This window comes from Monodon monoceros, unplaced genomic scaffold (genome assembly GCF_005190385.1).
Source record: "Monodon monoceros isolate NGI ecotype Baffin Bay Population unplaced genomic scaffold, NGI_Narwhal_1 Super_Scaffold_5, whole genome shotgun sequence".
NCBI lineage: Eukaryota > Metazoa > Chordata > Mammalia > Artiodactyla > Monodontidae > Monodon > Monodon monoceros.
This window is the reverse complement of record NW_021703782.1, coordinates 26,378,168-26,394,286: the sequence shown is the minus strand read 5'-3', so window position 1 is coordinate 26,394,286 and position 16,119 is coordinate 26,378,168. Positions and strand designations below refer to the sequence as shown.

At 40.3% G+C, this 16,119-nt stretch overlaps 1 protein-coding gene across 1 annotated transcript in view; it reads right to left on the bottom strand.

Moving 5' to 3' along the window:
- CDC14B (cell division cycle 14B) overlaps window positions 1-10,199 on the bottom strand; it is a 99,250-nt gene extending 89,051 nt beyond the window's left edge. The window contains exon 1 of the mRNA XM_029203223.1: window positions 9,586-10,199. Coding sequence (XP_029059056.1) covers window positions 9,586-9,745 — 160 coding nt within the window. The 5' untranslated portion in view covers window positions 9,746-10,199. The remainder of the gene's footprint in view (window positions 1-9,585) is intronic.
- Window positions 10,200-16,119: the final 5,920 nt, after the last annotated feature.

The window sequence follows — 16,119 nt, the reverse complement described above, 5'->3', positions numbered from 1 at the left end:
ATTCTAAGAGCAGATTGAGAACAGCTCCCCAAAATGTAAAACCATAATGTTAATTCTGCTACACATTCGTGTCAAAGCAATTCTTCCTCAGCACCTATAAAAGAATGTGAAAATCAGAATGCTTTTCAGTTTAAAAGTCACACATACCAAATATAGTTCTTAAAATATTTAGCCATCTTTAGTGCCTCCAATTTAAGAAGCAATACTCAACTTAAAAGGTGCTCTATAATTACTTCTTACCAATAAATAAGGTATTCTTAAAAATAAAACAAAGTATCTCATTTTAAGTTATGTCCTGTGGGATACTTTGACATTCAAATTAGTGATACAGAATTAATTGGAATTCAGGCCTTTCACTTTGGCTCTGTGTTAGTAGAGGGATAGTTTCCAGGATATTATTAACTGTATGCATATATTCATATCATACATATATATGATTAGTTATATCCCAAAATGAAGCTTTTTCTCATCTTTTAAAGGTTAAAACATACACGCACACACACACACACACACATACACGAGAAAGACACCATAAGACAGGTCATTTTGACCACATATTGAAAAAAATAACTCACTTTGTGTAGGAATTATCAAGTAACGTTTCCATCACAAATTTCTCTCAAACTGACACTGTTTAAATTAAGAGAGCAAAATTACATAATGACTGATGCCTTCACTGCCTGTCTTCATTGAGATGATGACTTAAGAGTGTATGCCTTCTCAATCTTTCAGTGATAATGAGCATGTTGTTATTAAATCTTCATATCCCCTCCTCCCTTCCTCAGTAATACTTAGCCCACTGCCTTGTTCAAAGTAGTTGCTCAATAAATATTTGTTGAATAAATTCCATAGCACAATTCATACGGATACAAATGAGCATAAATGAGCAAAATGCAGAGAATGATTCAGCTGAGATGGTCCTAAAATAGAGGACTTTGCAGAATTCATAATCTGTAATGATATTATAGCATTACGGATTGGGTATAAAAAGATCAATGTCATAAATTGCATAGCAGTGCCAAGAAAGTAATTTTACTGTCAAATTAGAACTTGAAGGAACAACAAATATCACTGACATCAGGAACAAGATGTTTTTCTCTTTTGTGAAAAGTGCACTGTCAACCACATTTTAATGGTGTAAAAGTAAACTACCTGAGAAATGAAATCAATATGCGATATTATGCAATTAGAATGAATTTACCCTGCCTAGCTTCCTCAGCTTTTCAGCCTCAAAGACAATGGGACCAAACCTTTGAACTGACTGGTGAATAAAGGACTCTTAAGAGAATTGCTCCTCTAGAATATAAATGATACTAAGAATTAAAGGAGCTGAATAAAAGATGAAGAGGATAAAGTCAGAAAATTTTCAATTGAAAATAATAAGCATATGGGGCCATTCAGATTTGTTCTTTTGGTAAATGGTCTTGGTTGAGGAGCCTGAAAATCAAAGGGAATCAGAATATTAAAAAAAAATTTTTTTTAATAGGATACAAAAGAACTCCCCTGTTCCCAAAGTTCAGGTTGGCATTTCATGAGATTTCCCTCTTACCAAACACAGTAAGTGAGATATATGCCTGTCCACTAAGCAAAGAAATGCCTAGAAATAACTAAAGTAACCGGTGGGGGGGGGGGGGCGGAATCAAGAACAGCTGTCATAACAACCCATTCTAAGTATCCTTTCGGCAAGCGCTTACAAAACTGAGATTTAATTAAAATAAAAATTTAGTATTACCAAAAATATCCACCATACAAAACATAGCATTCATAATTAACCCCATAAAATATCACAGAAACTACTTCCAGCATTACCTGTACACAGAAACCAACAGAACTTTTCATATAAAGACAGATTTCAACTTAAGTCGTAAACATATGAAAGATACTCTACAGTTATAGAAAACTAAAACTGCTACCTAAGACTAAAATTAAGACAAGCAAACAGGAAGAGACGGAACCAAGAATCACAACTAACAGATTAAATCTACAGTTTTAAAATCATCAAAGAACTGCAAATAGAGTCAATGATCTGAATACCTTTGTTGGAGCAGTATCCATGAAAAGCTATAGAAAAAAAGAGAGAGAGAGAAGGGCGTAAAACTTTCAAATAAACTAGAGAATTCAGATGAGATGTACAAATTCCAGTAAAATAACCTTGTGTTTCAGAAGTTAAAATCAATTTTATTTTGGAAATTGTTTTCTAAGGTAATCCCTGGCTAATACGGTAGTCAGCACTTCTACAAATTAAGTGACTAACCAACCTTGGAAGCTAAAAATCAAAAAATGTAAAGAAACAGTATTTGAAAATTGGTTAGCTCCTGCCGCACCACTTTCTTTGTCTCCATACAATCTCTCCACTTTTGGCCCAGAGTAACCCCTGGACCTACTTACCTCACTCATAATGGTACCTGACCTAAGTGAGGACTGGCTTTTAAATACTCAAATAAACCAATCTACCCATGTTTTCATTTCTTTTTAAAGACAATTATAAAAGTAATTTTAGTGTGAAGGACCTTAAAGGACTTACTAAGATTAAAATAAAAATATTCTGTAGCTAGGATGGGAAGAAAAACAAAATACTGGCTACTAAAATTATTTTTTCCCAGTGTTATAAAGAAAATAGATTTAAAGATATCATTTCTTATTTATCTTATTTTCTAACTCCCACCCCTTCCAAATAAATTGGGTCTCTGTACCACACATTAAACATTAGAAAGGCCTTTTGAAAGGTAATTTGTTTTACCCAAAACAAACACCCTGTCTGCCAATAAGATGCACCACCAGTGTCAAAGCTTTTGGATCTGTGAAATACTCTTTTAAAACGGATGTACTAGGGCACAGTCATGCTTTAAGTTAGCCACTCTGAAAAATTTGTATTTTATCAGTAAATAACACACTTTTTAAAAATAACCTTCTACCTGAGGCTCTGCCATAAGGACTTTGCATTTTTATGAAGAACCACCCCCCATAAACTTAGCTGCAATTTAATAGTAGCAACATACAAACTCTTCAGTATAATAAAAGCATGTAATAATAGCCTCCGAAGAGTTCTGGTTTATTCTTCCTCTTACAAGAAACCTTTAAAGTGAAACTGTAACGTTTTTCCCCAAGGCAGAAAAGATTATCAACACGGCGCCAAACCTCCTCCACGTCTCTGACAAATACCGAGCCAGCCTCATGTGCAGCGTTTCTGCCCTGAAGATTACATTCAGAAGCAGGGAAAGGAACACACTGCATTTTCACTGTTTTGATTCACCGAACCTTTTGTGCAAGTACACATATGGGGGAAATGTTTGCTTCTGAGCCTGAAACCCTCCCAACCATGATGACTCAGTGTGCCCTCTGTACCCCCCGGCCTTGCCCACTGCTGGCACACTTGTAATACCAGAGATCATTTATGGAGCCCCGGTTGTCAGCGAGGCACCAAGCCAGGCACTTAACATGCATCCCCTTCATTTCATCCTCCCAACAACTCTGCAGACTTTTTATTTTTAAACAGATGAGAGAATCCAGGCTCCAAAAGGTTATTAAATCTAGCTGTGTTCAGCCCCTGTGTGGGGAGACACCAGCTTTCCCTGGTGTCCTCGAGCCTAACTACCAGAATTAGCTCTTCAAAAACGCTACCATCAAAGTTTTTCTTCCCCAAAGATTTCAACCAAGATATGGTTCCTCTTCAGATTAGTTCTCCTTCAAACCCTCCAAGTTTTATTTTCTCAAGTAAAGCAGAGAACATAACCTCTATGAGAGCAGGGACTATCTCCCAGCAGTGATCTATTTTATGCACTTGAAGGAGGAAAAAAAAAAAGGCTGGCAGAATAGATATTCATTACATGTTTGCTGAAGGAATGAAATATCTGGAAGATCAGGGGTGTAATGATGGCCAACTCGGAAAATAGCATGAGCTCTGAAAGACCTGAATTGTGTAGTTAGTTTGCTCATTTTTCCAAATTCACTAGATAATTATTCATCTCTCTAAATTCAACTTCATAGATGCTACTTATGGAGCATCTACTATGACATCATCTACTAGCCAAAGTAGCAAAGGACTAACTAGTAGATGTTCAAGAAATCATTTATGTATAACTGTGAAGCAGCTTTATCTGTCAGAAAGAATAAAAGGCAGGTGATCATGACTTTCCCAAAAAGAAACTGCATTAATTTGCAGTTTGCAAATTTGCAAACTTATTTTACAAATTTGCAAAATTACTTATCTCTGGTCTTGGCTTCTTCACAGGGAAAAATGGACAACTGTGAAATTCCTAGGGGATTTCTTAAAAGTCTTTCAAAAAATACCAGGTCCATCAATTCAGAGTTCCCAGGAGACTATCTCAGAAATTTCCAAGAAATGTCATTGGTATGTGCCAGTGCCTTCTTTCCATCCTAAAAATCCACAAAGTGGTTTCATTCCAGCTCTCCCCAACCCCAACAAAATTTGGAGAAATTCATTCCCATTCTAAGGCACAGCGCAATTAATTTGTGCTGTCAAGTCCTGGTATTAATACCATCTCTGTGGGACTTCCCTGGTGCTCCAGTGGTTAAGACTTCGCAGTCCCAATGCAGGGGGCCCAGGTTCAATCCCTGGTCAGGCAACTAGATCCCGCATGCCTCAATGAGGATCCCACATGCCGCAACTAAGCCCAGTGCAGCCAAATAAATAAAGAAATATTAAAAAAAAAAAAAACTATCTGTGTAACCCAGTTATTCCACCTCCCCCTCATCTTTATGCCCAAGCACTCTTTATGTGGCAGCAACACTGAAACTGTGTTAAGTTTTTGCCTTTTTATTGGTGCCTAAGGAATGAGACTCAAAGCAGATGACTAACATAATGCCATCAGAAGTAAAGATGTTGAAGAATTAAGCGAGCACATAAATCAAGAAAGTAAATTCACATTACGAAGAGAGTAAGTATAGACATAAGTCATAAGTAAGAAGAAAAATGAACACTACAGACTTTGATGAGTTTCAGTTACTGAAGCTCAATCTACTACATGAAACCGTTGAAGAAAAATTTATTTCCTCCTTGAATCAGTGCCCCAGGTTAACAGCATTCCTTTTCTATCAAGAAAAATATATTTCTATCACTGCAAACAATGAATACGCATGACTATTTTACATAGTAAGCATTCAAAAAATACTTCAATTAATGAATAAATTTCCCCTGTCTAATGATGTCTAGCGTGATTTTTAAAATCCTAAAAAGAAGGGGGGAGTAGTGCTGTATCTGTTTCATTTTATTTGAAGAGTATCCAATACACCATTAATCAATGCTTTTAAATAACAATCCTGACCTCAATTAGAGCTTCTCCAATAAAATTAGTTACTGTTATAATATAGACACTCTTTAAAAGGTAGAACATAATGGCAGACACTGAAAAAAAGTATTTTTCTATTTAAGACAAACCACCAAGAATATTTTTTAAGCCAACAGTTATTGACAATTTTTGTTACTAGTCAGAAATTAAAAAAAATAAATAAATTGAACTTCTGTACCAACTATTAAATCCTATAAATTATCAAAAACAGATTATGCGGGGCTTCCCTGGTGGCGCAGTGGTTGAGAGTCCGCCTGCCGATGCAGGGGACACGGGTTCGTGCCCCGGTCCGGGAAGATCCCACATGCCGCGGAGCGGCTGGGCCCGTGAGCCATGGCCACTGGGCCTGCGCGTCTGGAGCCTGTGCTCCGCAATGGGAGAGGCCGCAACAGTGAGAGGCCCGCGTACCGCAACAAAAAAAAAAAAAAAAAAAAAACAGATTATGCAGTAATGTTATAACCTTTAATTTTTTTTCTATATTAATAAAGAGGAAAGGAAAATGTGCAATGCCATTTACAGAGGGCCCTATTTAAGGGACAGGAATGTATAGAGATCAAAAAGATTCAGACTTCTGGCCACAAGGAGGTTCATAGGAAAATCAAAAACCTGACTGTGGGGAATTTCCTGGTGGTCCAGTGGTCACGACTCCGCTCTTTCATTGCCAAGGGCCCAGGTTGGGGAACTAAGATCCCGCAAGCCGCATGGCCAAAAAAAAAAAACCCAAAACCAAACAAACAACAACAACAAAACCTGACTGTGTCCAACATTTTTTCCCTTGGTATTTCTCTCATCTAGATACCTAGTTCCAAATCCAACTGAAAGCCCTCCTCGCTTCCCTTCTTCCCCCTGCTTCCTGACTGATAACTCGTTAGGATCTTATCTTTACTCAGTTATCTCTTTAGCATTAACATACACAGTTTATACTGTATTTATAACCTTTCTTTCACATGGTGCACTGGAACTGCACCAGGAATACAGGTAAAATTCCATGTCATTGTATATGGCAAGAACTGAATGAATGGTCAATGAGAGGTTGATGGGGTCTGCTTAGGAATAAAACCTGGGTCAGTCTGCTCCTAGTAAGAGTAGTGTCCAGTATATCGGGGTGGCAGGATAGACAATAAATAATGACCACATAACAAAAGAGAGAGGAAGAAAAATAGGAATTAAGCCTCCTATGTTAAATGTACACACATGAAATACCCTGGGATCTATGGGAATTCAACCTATAGATAACATAGACTGCAATAAAAATGTGAAGGGACCAAAGTTTAAAAAAAAAAAAAGTAATGTATTTAAAGGCAGAGTGGACAGAAGTAATAATGTTTACAAACCAACCCCACTGGGAAAGAAACTTCACAATCCTATAACAAGTGTTGGTGAGAATGTGGAATAATCCATACATTGCTAGTGAGAATGCTGGTGGTACAGCTGCTTTGGAAAAAAGCCTGGCAGTTACCATGTGATCCAGCAGTTCTACTCCTAGGTATATACCCAAAGGAATTCTACTCCTTGGTATATACCCAAAAACTTGTACGTGAACGTTCATAGCAGCATTATTCATAATTGCCCCAAAAGTCCACTCACGAATGGATAAACCTATGTATACTTTGGCCTGGCCTCTTCACTTCAAGTTTACACAGTTACACATGTAGGTAGACATGTACACTGATGCTACTGCAGCCATTTGCAGTAGGGATTGGAAAACCCCCAAATAACCATTTATTTATTAGCATTAAATAAATCACAATTCAGCCATACAATGCAACAACATGCAGCCATTAAAAAGAGGACCACTCTTACTGGTATAGTACAATTTGTAGAAACTTGAATATGAGTAGAAAACTGAAGGGAAAGAAAATATTACCAGGCGAGGGGGACTAACTATATTTATATATCTCCTTTAGTAATGTTTGACATTAAAAATGTGCATGCACTGCTTTTAGAAAACAATAACTGAGGGAAAAACAAGTTGGGAAGGATGCTACCAGGTTGCCATTTGCTGAGGATGAGGCCTCAACCGTTTCCTACAAGCCCAGTAAAAAGAAATCCCCACCTTGCATCCAAAGTTACTTTGTCTTGTATATCACACCAATCAAACTGATTAAGTATTATTATTCCCAGGAATACAAGACTGTCACTAAGGGACATCTGGAGAAATCGTAGGGGAAGTTGATTTCCTTAACTCCCCTGGAGTGATCTTACACTGAGATTGGACCCTTCCATTATCTGGGCTTGTCATCTAAATAAGAGTATTATGATTTTATATAGTGCACCAACTATTTCCTCAATATTCTGCTTGGTGATGTTTTCTGAAATTAATTCATTGATCACTAACTACCTCAGGAAAGCCAGCCACATTGCATCTTTTTTTCCATAAAGAAGCAAGATTTACCCCAATGACTTTGCTGTCAGGCTCTTCCTTTTTGATTGGAGACAAGTGTCTCCAATAGGGAACTGTCTAAACAAGTCATAAAACATACACATATATATAAACAAGTCATAAAACATACACATATACATTTAAATCCACATACACCATTTTATGGTTTTATACTTTTAAACCATATCTATTTTGGCAGAAGCAGTAATTAAAACCAAATGAGGCGTTCTGCATGTACTAATACAGAACAATCTTTCTGCTAAGAAATACTGTGAAAACAATGTGCAAAACAACGTATTGTATGCTGCCGTGCTTATGTACGGTAGAGAATGTATACGTGTAACCATGCAGTCTATTTCTGTAAGGATTCACAAGAAACTAGGAACATAAGTTGCCTCTGGGGAAAAACACCCGGTGGCTGAGACCAACTTTTCACTACATATAATACTCCTCTTTACCTTTGTAATTAAGAATTCTGTACCAAGTAAGTGTGTTACTTGCCCCCAAATTAAATGCTATTCAACAAGGTCCTTCGAAGAGGTATACATAACAAGGCATAAGGCCTGTGTGGGTCCTGCACCCGCGGCCCTCCTCTGCGGGGCCATCTCCCCGGGAGCACACAATGTGGTGGGATCTGGTCTCAGCCTCAGCAAGTGGGCTTCACCTCCTAAAGCGCCAGGCGCTACGGTGGACCTGGGCTGGTGCCAGCCGGAGACAGGTACTTAAGGCAACCCCTTCCTGCCTACCTCCTCTGTCGCCAAGGTCCATCCACTCAACGCCGAGATACGTTCCGCTCTACTCTCAACTTTCTGTGAAACGGACCTTAGTTCCAAAACAACTATCCATCGACCTAGAAAATAATTTCTTCTAAATTTCTGTGTTTGAGCATCTTCTTAATTAATGTTCTGACCACTCCAGCTTACCTGGTTTATCAATGGGCGGGAAGCAGTTTATAAAAATCCAACACACCGAGGTTTACACACTCTGCGCCACAGAAAACAGACTGAAAAATCCCTCAAAATTGTAGACAAAGCGTTTCCACAAACATCATCTCATTTAATGCCTTCACACGCTGCAGTGTCAATCCTGGCAAACCCAACGGCTCCCAAATTGGATTTATAAAGTCTTCAAGAATTGTAGAATAGGCACTAATAATAAAGCAGTTATCAAACGGCTGCTTTTCTACCTGTGATTTCTCAAAAGTGACAACTCTGGGCATTCATCAAGCTGACCGGTTCAAATGCCATCTAAGTGACATTCCAGAAGCAAGGCAGGGGAATTATCCCTAGGAGGTCTGGGGCGTGCTCATACGCGCGCTGGGGAGGGGGCGAGTGCAATGAGGGCCAGGGCAAGGATCTGGCTTCCGCGCCGGGCCGGGGAACGCCGCCCCAGGCGGGAGGGACTCCATTTCCCACAGAGCAGCGGAGGTTTGGCAAACGCCAAATAAACACTGCAGCTCCCGCGCCGGCGTGTTCAGCGCGCTCGGGGAATCCTTTGGAGTGATTCGGAGGTTCATACTCCTTAAGGGCCAACCGAGCTTGCAACCCGGGAGGCGGTATCAACTCGAATTTAGGAAAATCCCGAGGCGCCGAGCAGACGCCCGCAATTTAGAAAGGTGACCCCTGGGGCCATCTTGCTGGGGTAGGAGGGTGCAAAACGGATAAAGTTACAGCTTGCAACAAACGCAGACGAAAACTCGGGGTAGGGGGGCGCTCCCAGGGCCCGGATCCTGAAGGGGGTGTGGCCGGCTCTGGCTTTTATGGGGGTGGGGGTAGAGGCGTGTCAGTCTGGCCCGGGGAGGCGCCTCCACTGCCCCGGGTGGGTGGGCTAGGACCCCCGCGCCGGGTGCCGCGTGTCCGGGGTGCCCCGCCATGCGATCGCTCGCCGGCTCACCGGTGATGTCCAGGTACAGGTCGTCCTGCCGGTCCAGGTGGTGCAGTTCCTGCGACGTGGAGCTGCGGCTCTTCTTCACTCCCGGCGAGGACGACGAGCACCGCCGCGAGCAGGGGGGCGCGGCGGCCCAGCTCGGCCGCCGCTCGCTCTTCCGCTTCATGGAGGCGGCCGCGGCCCGTCAGGGGACCACGACCATGGCCTCGCGCGCCCACTAGCCCGCCGAAGCCCCCGCTGGCCCCGCGCGCGGGCGCTCAGGGCTGCGGGCGCGGAGCGGCGCTGCGCCGACTGCAGGCGCCGGCGGAGCCCGGCGGGAGGTGGCCGCGCAGGAGCCGGAGGAGGGGCCTGGCCCACCGCGGCTGTCCCGCTCCCTCCTGCGGCCGCCGCGGGACCCGCGCCACAGCCCTGGCTACAGCGCCTCCTGCCGCTGCCGGCGACCCCCAGCCCGCCCCCAGGTGCCTGCGGCCCGCTGGCGCGGGAGAGGCGACCGTGCTGCCGCCGGCGCCTGGGGCTGTCCGGAGTAACCGTGCGCGCCCACCGCAGCCGCGGACGCTGCCGCCGAGGCGCCCGAGCACAGCGGGCCGCGGCTCCCAGGGACTCCAGGAGGGTTGGTCCGTAAAGCTTCATTCACAAAAAGGGGCCCACAACCCTCCTCGGGGCCCGCAGACTGAGGCCTTTCATTGGTCAGTGAGGCGTGACGTCACAGAGACGGAGCTTTTCTACAGGCAGGTAGCCGGTGACGCCATAAAGAAAAGTCTGAGTGATTCCGCCAATCAAAGATAAAAGTGTGCTCGCCACCCTACGCAAGACCCCCAACTTTTCTGTTTCTTCTGTGTTCCCCTAGTGCCAAGACCCCAGTTCACAACTTCATTTAGTGAGTCACCAAAGCTTTACACAGCCCCACCCTGGTAACTTAACTCCAGTTGTTTGGCCTGTATATTTTTTTAAGTATTTCTTGGTTTTCCCAGTGATAGCGCCAAGTGAAAGGGACTCTTGCCATGGCTGCTGGCTTGGAAGAATATGGACTTCTTAAATTGTCTGCTGTTATATAGACTTAAGGTAGAGTTGATGTCAGAACTTAGGAACTATCTAAATCAGCTACGGTCTTTTTATTGACCTATGCCCAGGATTCAAATAGACCAAGCAAAGGCTTCTTAAGGAGTCAATAAAACTACCGTGGAAACACGACATACTGTAAAGGTTTGCACCTCGAAGTTCTTCATCTCGGAATCCTGTGCCCGAATTGACTCAGTAGTTTTATACACCAGTTGCTATGTTTTTCTTACCTAAGGTATTGACAGGTCCAATTATTGAAATATTGAAGCAAGTGGCGAATTTAATCCTTTAACTTTTATCTTGCAAACTGTATAATCATATTTCTTTTTTTTTTTTTTCTACTGGGTTAAAATAATGCCTGATCTTTCTAGAACTTCACCAAAACTGTCATTTTGGAAGGCTTTTAAATGAATTTCCATGGTGGCATAGAAAAGGGTGTTAAAACTGGAGGGCAGTATTTAGATCTCATACCCCAAAATTCTACATCTTGCAAGCTCTTCCTAATTTTTCACCAGTATTTTAACGTTTTACCCTGCAGTTCCGCAGTTACTGCCAACCTCTAGAAGAAAAAGATGAATTTGAGTCAGTCACCCAGGAAGCCTCTCAGAAATGCACATTTCAATGGAGTACCTGGAGGGGGCGGGAGGCTGTTTGACTTCTATTGTTGAAGGTCTTTACCTTAACACTACCAATTAAGGAGGAATGGGGGCTGGGGGAAAGAGGGCTCTGCATGACAGTGGCATTTGAACAGTCTGGAACTAGAGATCTGACGCTTAGACCAGAAATTTAGTAATCATGTTCATTCTTCCCATTTCCCATAAGGAAATCAGTCAGTGAAGGCCTTAAATTAAAAATGGAAAGAAAAAAAAAAAAGGCCTACGTGTTGTCTGTAAGGGCAGCAAAGAAGCAAGAGACTTGGGAGGCTGTGAAGTGCTGTGCAAATTAGTCTAGGTAAGCAGAAACCTACCCATCCCAGGTCCTCTGTTCTGACTGAGAAGAGGAGGCCTTTCACACTGGCCTAGAGGCTCAGCGGTAGAAAGGCTGCCATTTCCCGGACTATCTGGCATTTTACAAGAGTAGTTCTTGGTTTTTGTTTTGTTGTGTTGAGGTATAATTGACATATAACATTATATTAGTTTCAGTTGTACAACATAGTGATTTGATATCTGTACATACTGCAAAATGATCAAAATAAATCTAGTTAACTCTGAGTAGGTCTTGTTTTAAATAGATAATACTTGGGTGTTGTCCACTTGGCTCCTTAGATCAAAGAAATTCAAGTACGCTTTGACATTGTATTTGTTTGAGAGTGACTTATCTAAATGTCAGAGTAAGACTAAAGTGCCAAGAAGTTCACCTATATCAGTTTGTTTTCTCTCACCTTCAAATACAATGTTTGGGCTAGAAATTCTAATGAAATGTATATGATTTAAATAAAAGAAAAAGTGTTATAAATACAGATAACTACACTGTTAAGTATTTTCACATTTTAAAAACATTAAAATTTTATGGTTTTGTTAGTATAACATCATTAGGAGAGAAGTTATATGATTACACTTTGAAATTATGCAGAAATATCTTCCATTTTGGGGAATAGATAGTCCATATGCTAAGTATACATATTGAAGTTTAAAACCTTATTTATATTTTGTTTTTGGGTCATGTTTAGATAGTGGCAGAAAAGTGCTATTTCTTACTCATACTTGTTTTGTGTGTAGCATGTCTTTTGAACAAATTGACTCTTCCCACTATTCAATAAGCTGACCTCTGGGCCCCTGGGCTCTGAGAATTTGGCCACAGGAAATATAGTTTAGTTTGCTTGGTTAGTTGGCTAGTTTGTTGTTCAGACTGACCATTGATCATAGAATTTTAGAGCTTGAAAGCACCTTAGACATTGCGCCAAATATTACAGTCAGGACATGGGGACCCACCTAAGTGGCATTGGCAGCCCTGGGGCCAGAATTCAGACACTCTCCAGGATTCTGATTGTCTTTTGGTTGTTTCCTCAACATCATGGGCAACACAGTGAAAAGCTAAATAAAAAGGGAAGGGAGGGGTTCTCTAAAATAGTCCTTTCTACTAGGTAAATTGACCCTGAAAGGAAAACAATTATGGAACATTTTCTTATACATTTTAGGTAACTCGTATTCTGAAGAATTTAAATCTTGCCCTAAAATTAGTAAAAACCGGTGGGTATATATATGATGCTAAAGTTTCAAATGATAATATAAATATCAGAATCAGTGAATTACAGCTTTAATTATGTGAAGATAATTTGTTTAAAGTCAAATTTCCATAAAAACTAGAGGGTTTAGGTAGCAGGCATATGGGAAAACACACTAAAATCTTCACTAGCATATTTAAGAAGAGTTGGTTTTATTTCATTGGCTGTTCTGGTAATCTCAGTGTTAATCTGAAATCCCCTATGTTCCCGACCCTGAGACTGAAAATCTCTTAGAACTGCAAAAAAGGAAGAAAATGAATATATATATATATAGCTACCACCACATGCTGGCCACAGTGCTAAGGGCTTCACACAAATGCTCTGTTTGATGGTATTGTTCTTATTTTATTGGTGAGAAATCCCTCATTTAACAGGTCAAAGCAGTCATCCCACCCACCTTCTGCTGTGAGTTTGGTTCGAAAACCCATGGCTCTTTCTTGGGGCCAGCATCGTGCATCACAGGTTGAGAACGGAGTTTGAAGGGATCTTTCCTTGTAGGTAGGTTTCTGAAATGGAATAACCTCTATAGTTGTGTAAATTTTGATTCATTTTTTGGACCTCAGATCAGACCCTAACATTGTGGATTTTTTAAAACAATATTCCTGATGGTAATTTGGATTTTTGGGTCATGTACGCTTCTTCCCACCAAATAATAATAATAGTAATAATAATGGAATAATGGAATGCTGGGGTGGAGGTGGGGTAGAAAACGAGGAGAATTCTGGTTATTTTGAGTCTTGTGATCAAGTATGACTGAGGATGCTTTCACCGCAAAGCCAAAGAGCCCTGTCCCTAGGGGGCTGAGTGAGCAGTACCAAACTCTTTCTCTCACATTACCTTTCAAAACATGCTGACATGCCTTTGACATACTGTCAGATATTCAGTATGTCAGTAGAGTAGAATTTAGTAATTTGGAAAAAATGGAAAATGATACATGTAAATCAGCACATTCGTGCGCCCCTTGACTAAATACTTCTACTAAGACTGAATGAACATACATGCTCAATATTAGCTTCTTAAATCTAGGTCTTATTTTGTGATAGTGGCTTTTTACCTCAAAGATTTTTTAGTAAGGAGTTTTTCTTTCTCCTTGATTTTATAGCATATGACCAAATAATGCATGAACATGTGGTTGTATTTTTTTTAATTTAAATGAAAAGCAGAAATATATATATATGTATGTATATATATGTACATATATATATGAAAGTTCTCCTTCACACCTCAATCCTACCTTCCTACATAACCACCTTTAACAGTCTATATTTAGATTTAAAAGATTTGTAAAAATAAATTGGTTTATACTGTGCATATTGTTCTGTGAACTTATTTTTTTCACTCAATACTGCGTCTTGAAAATTATGTCAGTCCTTATGGACAATTTCATCCACTCTGATGGCTGCATAGGCTTCCCTGTGTTTTCCATATTTACATTCCTATAGATAGACACTTAGGTTGTGTTGTGGGGGGTGCTATTACAAACAGTCCTACGATGAATATCCTAACATATGTATATCCACAGGAGCCGGAATTGCTGAATCAAAAGGTATTCACTTTTAGAATTTAATAGATACCAACAATATTTTGGGTGTTTCCCCACACCCGCACCCTGAATCACTGGATATAATTAATATTTTTAAGTTTGAGGATAAAAATGATATCGGTTATTTTCATTGCATTTCCCTGATTGCTAGTGAAACTAAGCATATTATAAAGTGCTTATTAGATGTTTACAGTATATTTTCTAAGAATTTCTTATTTATTTCCTTTGCTCGTTTCTCTATTTGTTTTCACTTTCTTTTAAATTGGTGGGAATATTTATATATTATGGGTATCATCCCTTCAATCTTGGTTGATATTACCTGTCTGTCTATTCTTTGTCATATTACTCTCTTCATGTTTCTACAAAAGTTTTGTGTTTTAATGTCAAATCAATTTTACCAATCTTTTTAAGGCTTCTAGATGTTGTATCTTGTTTGTCCTATCCCAATATTTTAAAAGCATTCTTTATTTTCTTCTATTTTTTAGAGATGTTATTATATTTAGGTCTTTAATCCACCTGGATTTTATTTGGAGGATGTAGGATAAAGTAGGCATCTATTTTTTTCCCCAACATTTCTTATGATATAGTCCATCTTTTCTCCAGCGATTTGAAATGCTACCCTTTTGTATGTATAGTTTTCATATATACTGTGGCCTGATTCTAATCTCTGTTCTTTTTTATTGATCTTTTTTGTCTATTTCTGTGTCTATGCACACTATTTAGATTACTGTAGCTTTATAGAATGGTTTGGTGTCCAGTGGGATTAGTTCCTCCTTACAGTTTTTCTTTTCCAAAAATATTTTTATAAAACTATCACCACTTTAAACCAAATGTTAAATGTTGCCTCTCTAAGACTGAGCCAAAGAGAGATGATGTGCCTCTTGATGAACACAGCATCACCAATAAAGTATTAGAGCCAAAAATGTTTACCCTGAATCTAATCAAGTTTTGAGATCTAATTTCAGTTTACAGGAAATGTAGGGGGTAGAGGAACAAGCTAAATGACTTATAAGGAAACAATCTAACAAATCCTGAACGTGGGACTTTCTACAAACTGTTTCTTCAACAAGCAAATGTTGGGGGAAAAAAACTGGAGTCTACTGAGTGAGGGGATCTGTGGTAAATGAAAGGAGCCTTAAGAAGCATAAAAACCAAATGCAATGCATATACTCTCCAGCTGTAAATGTCATGTTTAGAACAACTGGAGACATCTGTATATGGATTGGGCACTAGGTGATAGGAAAATGTTGTATGTTTGGGGTATGATAATAATAATATGGTTATGTAGGAGAATGGTCTTATTCTGGTGGTATGGACTGAATTGTGTCTCCTCAAAGTTCATATTTTGAAATCCTAACCCCCAGTGTGATGGTGTTAGGAGATGGCGCCTTTGGGAGGTAATTACGTTTAGAGGAGGTCAAGAAGGTGTGGCCCTCATGTTGTGATTAGCACCCTTATAAGAAGAGGAAGAAAGTGAGGACACATCCAGAAGGTGGCTGTCTGCAAACCAGGAAGAGAGTCATCACCAGCAATCGAATCCACCAGCACCTTTGACCTCGAGGAGATAGCAGTGAGCAGTGGCTTGAAGCAAGATCTTAGTTCCCTGCCCAGGAATTGAACCTGGGTAGCCTGGGTGAAAACCAGGAATCCTAGCCACCAGCCCACCAGGCGCTAGAGGCTAGAAACAAAGTTGCCCTGGCTCTTGCCTCTGTTG